The sequence below is a fragment of the Petaurus breviceps genome, unplaced genomic scaffold (assembly GCF_028583685.1).
Source record: "Petaurus breviceps papuanus isolate PSGF00001 unplaced genomic scaffold, PetGlider_PUasm1.0 126, whole genome shotgun sequence".
NCBI lineage: Eukaryota > Metazoa > Chordata > Mammalia > Diprotodontia > Petauridae > Petaurus > Petaurus breviceps.
Genome location: NW_027185655.1, coordinates 4,460,441 through 4,470,024, shown reverse-complemented (window position 1 = coordinate 4,470,024; position 9,584 = coordinate 4,460,441). Strand labels below are relative to the sequence as shown.

The following is a 9,584-nucleotide window of genomic DNA, read 5'->3' as shown; positions in this document are numbered from 1 at the left end:
GTGTGTGTGTGTGTGTGTGTGTGTGTGTGTGTGTGTGTGTGTGTGTGTGTGTGTATGTATGTGTTAAGTGTCTAAGGCCAAATTTGAACTCAGGTCCTCCTGACTCCAGGGTTGGTGCTCTATTCACTGCACCACCTAGCAGCCCCCAAAAGTTCACATCTTTGGTTTTTTGTTTTTTGTTTTTTTTGAAGGGCAGCTGGGATTAAGTGACTTGCCCAAGGTCACATGGCTAGATTTTTTTTTTTTTTTATTTTTTAATGTTAAGAGTCTGAGACCAGATTTGAACTCAGGTCCTCCTGACTCCAAGGCCGGTGCTTTATTCACTGTGCCACCTAGCTGCCTTTAGTCTAGATTTTTAAGATATTATTTCTAAAGCCCTATAATGCCAGCAGAATTTTTAAGGATGGTACTTTATTGTATATTGTACTGAAATACTGTGGAATGACAAGAAATTCCAAAAATGTGCCCTACTTGCTAAAATGCTAGAAACAACTTGGGGTATTTTATAGCCCAAAATGCCACTGTGGCACTTTTCACTTGAGACTTTTGTTGATTATTTTTTGCAGTGTAGATGTCCTACTTGTATAGTTTAGTTACAGCTGTAACTTGGGATGTATTTCTAAGAACAACCAGTTGGACTTATAGTTAGCCAATCATAATTTTTCATGCTTAAGAACTAATATACTGATTACTTTTGTAATCTGAGTTCACTTAAAAAAACCAAACTGCTTCTAGGATATATAATCTAGTATTCTTCTAGTAAGTATAATCAGTTGTTTTGTGATTCAGAAATTAACTATGCCAGAAATTGAGCTTGCTACATTTCTATACAGTAGGTAAATCAGTGTGAAGTATAAGAGAACTGTCCTCAGAACCCCAGTGTCCTGGGCTTGGGGTTGTAACTCTTCCATATACTTAGGCTGTGTATACCTCTTGAGGCCTCACTTGCCTCCTCTCTCTCAAGGTGGCTTGCCTTCCTTGTTTGAGAGAGTTGCATGTAGTGGTGAAATCACAGGCAGGTCAGGCCCTGTCAGTGAGTCAGCCCTGGGTTGTTGGTATTTAGTTTCCTCTTAATAAGAAAGTATTCACTGAATTTTATCATGTTCTCTACTGCGTCTGATTGTGTCCTTATTCTTTTTTTCATACACATAAAGAGGTACCTGGAAATTTTAACTGTTTTTTAGGTGGTGACATTGAGGTGTAAAAATTTCACATATTTAATGGTATCATAATAAATTACGCACAAAAAAACTTTACTTCGTTGTCATAAGAAAGGCTGGAGCTTGCCTTGTCCCTGCCACTTAGTATGGAGTCTCCACTCTTTGTCTCTGATAACTCAGCTGTAAAATAGGAACAAAAATTTGAAACCTTCACATAAATGTTAGCACTTGGTTATGTCCATTTTAACATTATTAGTATTATCATGCCTAATTCATGGCTTTAAAATGAGTACTATTTTAGGAGAAAAGAACACATCATTTTTTCTATAACTTTTCTGCAGATTCTCCTGCTCAGTCTGTATCTTCTGGAGTAAGAGCACCGTCTCCTGCCCCATCAGCTGTATCTTTGGGGGCAGAGAAGGCCAGCAGTGTCTGTCAAGACAGAAAAGTTCCCGTTCCGATTGGGACAGAACGCTCTGCCCGTATTAGACAAACTGGAACTTCTACTCCATCTGTAATTGGGAGTAACTTGGCCACCCCAGTAGGCCATAGTGGCATCTGGTCCTTTGAAGGGATAGGTGGCAATCAAGGTAGGAGGTTTTGTCTATCCTAGCTTTGTGAAATGAAATGTCTCCGTATAAGTATAATCATGTGGTATTTTACCTTTCCAAAGGTCTGTTTTTTAAAAATCATATACTTTTTTTGATGACTTGATTATTTATTTGACACTAGAGGAATTGTTCTAAGCATTATAATTGACATGGTATTGTAAGTAGCTGTGTCTAAAGAGAAGTTAAACCAAGGAATTCTAAATGTTCATTCCATCAAATTCTGAAGGCATATAAATAGTTTCATCATATATTAGCTACTAATCTATGAGCCCTCTTGATTTTTAGGCAACCTCTCTCATTTCTATTGCTGCTCACCATGTATTTAATACATAATTACTGTGTCCATGACTGCTTAGAACATGCACATATATTAAAATTTGCTCTTAACCATGATAAATCAGAATTTAATGTAGAAAAAGGGCTGCATAGACATTTTTCATTATTGAAGTAAACCCTACCTGCCTCATGATACCAAGGAGATGGCACGGGGCTTTAGGGGCTGTGCTACTGGATTCTCGTCTGTGGAGTGTTCTACAGAACTACAAAGCTTTTGCCTGTGGTCCCAACTGTGGAGTGAGTCTCTTCCTCATGTAGCTTCTCCACATAACTCAGGTGTCCGTCACCAGAACGGAGTTATGATTTCTTGGGCTGTGACAAACCATGAAAGAAATTGTGTCACACAGTTTTGTTTTTTAAATCAGACATTTGATCTTTTCATTGAAATTCTTTTTATATTGTTATAAGTATATTTACGTTTTGGATCTCTGTTTTTTTCCTCAGACAAAGTAGACTGGTGTCATAGTGGAATGGGAAACCATATGATTCATAGGCCAATGTCTGATCCAGGAGTGTTTTCACAGCATCAAGCAATGGAGCGAGATAGTACAGGAATTGTAACTCCTTCTGGTACATTCCATCAGCATGTTCCTGCAGGATACATGGACTTTCCTAAAGTTGGGGTAATTTTCATTTAAGAGGGAGTAGCCACTTAATTTTTAAATGTTAAATTTAACCTTTTAACACTTCTAACAGTTTCTGTGTGATGCATATTGGACAATTTCTTTTCATATCAACTAAATAAAAATTTGATTCTTTTGAGTGACATGACATTGTCATGTTATGAAGTAATATATAAACTTTGAGTTTATTGTGATAGTTTGTGATGGGTCACATGCTGTCACGTCTCGCACTGAGGTGATAAAACAGGTGACTGTAAGTTCATATTTCCCAGTTTATTTACCACATTGAACAAGAACAAGTTGATGTTACAGTTTGGAAATGACTCATGAGTGTTTCTTTAGGGGCATGAACATGTCTAAATTTGCTTTCTCTTTTTCCCCCTCAAGGGTATGCCCTTTTCTGTTTATGGGAATGCAATGATCCCTCCAGTAGCACCCATCCCAGATAGTGCTGGAGGGCCCATATTTAATGGTCCTCATGCTGCTGACCCCTCTTGGAACTCACTGATAAAGATGGTTTCAAACTCTACAGAAAATAATGGCCCTCAAACGGTAAGGTTGATAAGAGAAAATAGAAAACAAAATTAATTAACCATGTGAATGAATCTTCATGTACGCAAGTAGGACTAGACAAGGAAGATAGGGAAGGAGGAAAGTATTTAGTACATTAAAAGCAATGTACACCGATTGAATAAAAAGAAGTATGTATTAGGTCACAATATCCACAAGAGGAATTGTGTGCTGTGTTAAAAATGTGTAGGTCCCCAGTAGGGGAAGGCCACTAGTAGTTGGAGGGAATGAAGGAAGGCTTCATGGGGATGATGGTGGATAAGCTACATCTTGAAGCAAGAGAGGGAATCTCTGACATGCATATGAGGATCAGGAACATAACAGGCTTGGGGGGGGGGGGCCAGTGCAAGGGTGTGGAGCTAGAAGCTGGAGAGGCTTAGGGATGAGGCATGGCGGGGGCCACTTTGGCAGCATCACCGAGTGAGATAGTATCTCATATCCACGGAACCCAAGAAGATCGATTGATCAGTGTCAGATTGTAAAGGGCCAGACAGAGGAGTTTCTTTTCTTAAAGGCAATAGGGAACCATTGGGAGTTATTAAGTAGAGAAGTGACATAGTTGAAAATGACATTAGAATGTTGGACAGTTGGCAGGGGAGGACGGTCTTAAGGCAAGGGATCAGTTACGGTAGCAGTATGAAGAGGGCTAAAAATTAGGTGGAAGGAGAGTAAGGAGTCTGGGAGAATGCCAAGATCATGAACCCTGGAACATATAGCAGGTGGTGCCTTTGACAGAAATAAGGATGTTTTGAAGAGAGAAAGCTTTGGGAAGAGAAGTGTCAGATTTACCCATTCATTGTGAATGGTGAGTTGGGGGGTGGGGGCAAGGTTGATTTGTTGTTTCCTGAGATGCTCAGAATACTTAATACTTTCGCATCTTCTAATTTAGTGCTACATACTTTAATTCCTCAGGTGTGGACTGGAACTTGGGCACCTCATCTGAACAGCGTACATATGAACCAGCTTGGCTGATTGGGATCAACTTGTTAGCCTGCAGATTCCTTTTCATTCAGAGGAAATCACAAGTGGCCGAAATAATTTTTATGTTCCCAAATCATTCTACTGATGTGCTTGACTGAAGTGTGTAGGCTTTTTGCAGAAGATCTTACTAACTGACCTTTTTTCTGTGAACATTTGTGACCACCCATTCCCCACCACCCTACATTTCACCTTAGTTAGCATTCTTTCTTCTTTTCTTTTTTTCTTTCCTTCACCCCAGTCCTGTCCCTGCCCTGCCCCAGGACATAACTTTCTGTTGAAGCTGTTCTTTGGCTGGTTGGTTTTAGTACTGTAAACTGCTTCTGAGCAAACACGGAAATTTAGCAAAATTATGTAAACTTGATCCTGAAGTTTTAGAATGGCAAATAAATGTACAATTGTTTACATAACAGAAATGGCTAAGCAGAAAGTAAATTTCAATATGTCAGTATAGAGGCTCTACTTTATGTAGACTTAAATTAATGTGAGATATGTACCTTCATATTCAGAAATCTGGATGTTTCCTTCATACATTAAACTATTAATAAGCATAACATTTCTACTTGTGTAATTTAAGTACAGTATAAAAGAATGGGAGAATGGGCATTATCAGTTTGTGTTTCCCCACATGAGCTTTCAAAAAAGCCAGACTTGTTTTATTTTGGGAATGGGAGAGGTTTGCAAAAGCAAGGCACAGACTAGAGAATAATTCGTTACTTTTACCTTGCAAAAGTTTCCATGTTTCTTAATCTTTTGGCACTTTCAGAATCCATAGACACAATCTCTTCCATGCTCCTTAGCCCCTCCAGTCCTAGTAGGATCCCTTGGTGTGATGTTAGTCAGTCATGCCTGCCATGATTTCCATCCCTGGACTTGCTACCACAAAGTGGCTTACATCAAAGATCACATTTAGCTCTTTCCAATTTTAAAATATTTTACATTTTCTGAGTGGAAAATGACACTACCGGCTACCAAGGCAGTTTATCTTACTTGGTAGATCTTAAGAGAATTTTGTATTAAAAAATAATGAACTGCTTGCGTATTCTAGGTAATTTTCCGTTTCATCTGTCCTAAAGATGCTTTGTTCTAATCACCAGTGCCCTCTCTGTGACACTAAGACTTGCCAGCTTGTGCTAAGTATAACGGGCATTGTGAATTTGAGGGCTAGCCAGCTTATGTTGCACACACATCCTCAGATTCTAGTTGAAAACATGTACTCTATACTGTTTAAAGTCCATCCATTTGGCACAGCAGGCTTGTACCTAATAAGGGCATGAGTCTTACATCGTTGATCTTTATTGCTGAAAAGTAACGTGGCAAAATGGTTAGGAACAAAGTTAAATAATATGTATCTGTTTGTCCATTTTCGGTAATATTACTAGCACTTTGGTGAACGAAATGGTTAACCAAATCTGACACATCATCCTAATTTAAATGAATTAATGTAGTTCCTTGCTGTTAATAAAGTGATTTATCTTCTGTGGTAGCCAGAGCAAGAAGGGAGTGGGGGGGGGGAATGATTTTATAAATGGGAGCATTCATTCCTTTAATTATTATAATGTGTCCAGTAGTTTATAAATAATAACCTTTTTCTTTTTCTGCATTTCAGTTATTGCCTTAAAGCACATATTTTTTTCCAGCTGTCTTGTGATTATAACATCAAAAAATTTAAGGAACAAATGAATCAAAATGCCCTACAGCTATTAATTAACTTAAATTTTAGCACTTTAATGTGAGTGGGGAACGAATGCCAATTTTGAAGTGTTTTTTGTGTCCTTTGCCACTATCTTAACAATTTTATGCTTAATGGCCTTTCCTGTACTATAACTAGGATTATTTTCTGTCTGAAATAATCCTAAGATATAGATACAACCCAATATTTATTTATTACAAAAACTGTACTTTGGGGTCCAACAAAATGGAGTTACTGAGAATGTGTGATTTCTTACCAAAAAGAAAAATCTGTATTTTTTTTTTTTTACTTGAAGTCAGAACTTCTTACAAGGGGGGATATAAGTTGGAATGCCCCATGTTTAGTTTGTTGATTAGGCTTGTTAAATATTATACCATGATTTTTAGTCTGTACTAGGAACATTTTTCAGGTACATTTTTTATATTTTAAATGTAATGCCTTTTATTTGACAAATAAAAGAAGGAACATAACCTTTTGAGACCATGTAGGTCTTTTCTTTTTTTGTTCCCACTTTTTAAAGAGAGCTTCAGGAATTGGTGTGCGTATATGCAGACTATTACGTGATTTATTTCTCCCATGATCATTTAAGGAGTGACTTAACTCATGAGTTGTCCTTGAGTTAGTTCACAACTTAAACTACATAATCAATATTTCAGTAATACGTAATCTGTTTATACCAACCACTTAGCAAATTCTATTTATTAACCTTTTCAAATAAGCAGCTTCTCATGGTTTTTTTTTTTTATATCAGCTATCCAAGAAACTGAATTTTGGTGCTTAATCTAAAGCATTTTTCCTTGTTTTGCATTATTAAAGTTTATATGATGAGCTGAATAATTTTTTTTTGGTTCCTAAATTACTATAATCTATTTCATGGACATTTTTTCCCTTAGAAAAATTCACTAATTAAATTAAGTTTTGTTCTACACAAAAAACTGTTTCTGTCCTAGTATTGCTATGAAATTAACTCTTATGTGGAAATGCAAAATTTCACAGGTTCGTTCACACAGAGCTAAGTAACATGGGCTACTTTAAGGGAAAAATAAGTTTATTAAACCAAAAGCCAGTTGAACTTACTGTTTTTACAGTATTAAAATTGTTAATGGACGTTGGATTCAAACGCCAAGGGCCTCAGAAAGATTTTATCTTGAGTGAGATAAGGAAACCATGTCATAACATAAAATCCTTATTCCAAATTTAAAACTCTAGGAGCTTAAATTTTTTTTCTCCAAATACAAAATCTCTAAAAACTAGCATAGCGTTTTTGTTAAGCTTTCATTTGAAAAGTATGGGCATAATATAGGCATGTTCTGTTGAACATCTCCAAAGACAGATATGGATAGATCACCAGTATTTGCAGAATTTTAGCAGTAAAAAGAACTTTGGCAAAGATCTTTTCCAAACTAGCCATTCTACATCTGAGAAATACTGAAGCCCATTCACAGTGGGTGCTGATGGCCTGAGATTTCAAGGGAAAGTTTTCCAACTATGCTAAGTGCTTTCTGTTACATACATTTCATTCATCATAGACTCATTAGCACTTCTTTTTTGGAAAGTATATGTTATTTTGCAAAAAATAAAGCCTTCACTAAGCACTTCCCATATGCCAGCGACTGCTAAGCAGCTGAGATAATAAAATAGTCCATGCTGTTTAGAAGCCTATAAATCCTGTAAGCGGACTAAAAAGGTAAATGGCTTTTGTTCCTATTGTAAGCAAGTGTACTTAGTGGCAAATGTGAGTGTAGGTTTAGAATAATATTCAGTTCAAGAAAACATTCAGGGAATGGTTGAATCTATGAAATATCTGACTTAAAATGGAATTTTATTCCTTTTTCATTTCTTTCTAATGCCTTTTGGCATCAGCAACTTAACTTAGGAGCTTTATCCATAATAACTACTCTAGTTTTTGTATATGGAATTGAATAGAAATCATTTTGTCAATGGGATTCAGTTTTAAGAAATAATCAGTTAAACTTGCTCTTACAGAATTAAATTTGTTTTTTGGCTATTGGGTGAATTGTATTGGAGGTTTATTGGGCATCCAAGAAAGCTGGATCATTTATCAAAAAAGATTCTCAAGTCTCAGTATATCCCTAAAGAGCAAAGCACAAAATTTAAAAAAGGTCATACAGGTCCACATAGCCATGTTTTTTATTTAAATGAAAAGAAGCCTCTTACGACTTACAAATCACCTATAGTTAAGTCCATGTTGACTCCAAGAAAATTTGTCTAGGGGACTTTAACCTACTGAACCACTTTTGGACCATCACATTTCAAAGCAAATGAACTGTGTGCCTTGCACACAGCAAATACCTATCCATTTACTGGATTAAAGTGAATAAATAAAATTTATCGGCAAATCTAGAAGCACTGTTAGAAATTAAGCATTGTGAGGATAGTTGCATTCAGTAAGCAGAAATTTGACCCACTGGCCCAACCCTGATTGACGACTTTTTGTGCCAGAAAATAAATGGTGACTGCCCTGTGCCCCCTACTGTTTGGCACAATGGGGAAGAAAAGTAAAAAGAAAACTCAAAACGAATGCCCTCAAGGAAGTATGGTCTAAGCGTGCAGACAGCATACCCATCATTGTAATCTCATATGGGAAGCGCTAACATGAAGGAAAATGAGGAATGATTCCTTGCAGGTGAGATTTTTTTGTTGGGACTTGAAGCCAGGAGGCAGAGGAGAGGAAGAATAAAATTCTAGGGATGAGACACAGCCAGTGCAACTTGCATGGAGGCAGAACCTCCCGGCCGATCACAACTTCAATACCTTACCATCTTGAAACACTTCTTGCCGCTGTAGTCATACATGAATATTCCACAGAGGATCTGTGTTAGAGGGAATCGCCTTAAGTATTCTGTGGGTACCAGTCTGGCAGTTGGGCTGTTCATCTCTCTTCCCATACTCTCATATTTCCTGTATGGTATCTTGTGCCTGTATTGGTATCACCCAGTCTATAAATGCCAAGTGTCTCTGGTAATAAGCTGCAGCCTACTTAAGTCCACTGTGTTTCCCCCGTGGGTTGTCTAGTTTGGACTCTTTGAAAAACTGGTGTCCCATGATTCCAGCCACCTGGCATCACCAAGAGAGTATCGTTACAAAGGGGGTTTTGTTTCAGGCAGCAGCTCCTTGTCGTTGCAAGCAAAGTACATGCAGTTTCCCAGATGCAACCTACCTTGCCTTCTCCTTTCTCTTCAGTTTGGGGTCCCTCTAATTGGCCATTTGCTGTTCTTGCCCAAGACTTATACTCAAAGTGGATTACACGTCAGTTTTTCATGCTATATTCCGGGCAATAGGATTCTTCATCCATTTTTTCCTGAATGTATTGTTAGGTTGACTGCTTCGCGGCTTTTGGCATTATTGTTACAACTGTTACTATCAGGTAAACTTAGGGGAGATGGTGACATACAACATCAATAAAAGACTGGTTAATTAATTTTTTTTTTTTACCAGCCCTGTGATTTCACTTAAAAACTCTGTAAAGGTGAACATGACTTCCCACAACTTAAAAGCTTTTAGCCCGGGGTACAGAAAAGTTTAAGTGACTGGGATCATTCAGCGTGTGTGTGTGTGTGTGTGTGTGTGTGTGTGTGTGTGTGTGTGTGTG

The 9,584-nt window shown here is 37.5% G+C and overlaps 1 protein-coding gene across 6 annotated transcripts in view; it reads left to right on the top strand.

Moving 5' to 3' along the window:
* The window catches only part of ANKRD17 (ankyrin repeat domain 17), a 160,720-nt gene extending 154,266 nt beyond the window's left edge, over nucleotides 1-6,454 (top strand). For all 6 annotated transcript variants that reach the window (XM_069091698.1, XM_069091700.1, XM_069091690.1 and 3 more), the window contains 4 exons: nucleotides 1,502-1,750; nucleotides 2,552-2,730; nucleotides 3,118-3,282; nucleotides 4,213-6,454. In XM_069091698.1, the coding sequence (XP_068947799.1) occupies nucleotides 1,502-1,750; nucleotides 2,552-2,730; nucleotides 3,118-3,282; nucleotides 4,213-4,272 (653 nt within the window). In that variant the 3' untranslated portion in view covers nucleotides 4,273-6,454. The remainder of the gene's footprint in view (nucleotides 1-1,501; nucleotides 1,751-2,551; nucleotides 2,731-3,117; nucleotides 3,283-4,212) is intronic.
* The last annotated feature ends 3,130 nt before the right edge of the window (nucleotides 6,455-9,584 follow it).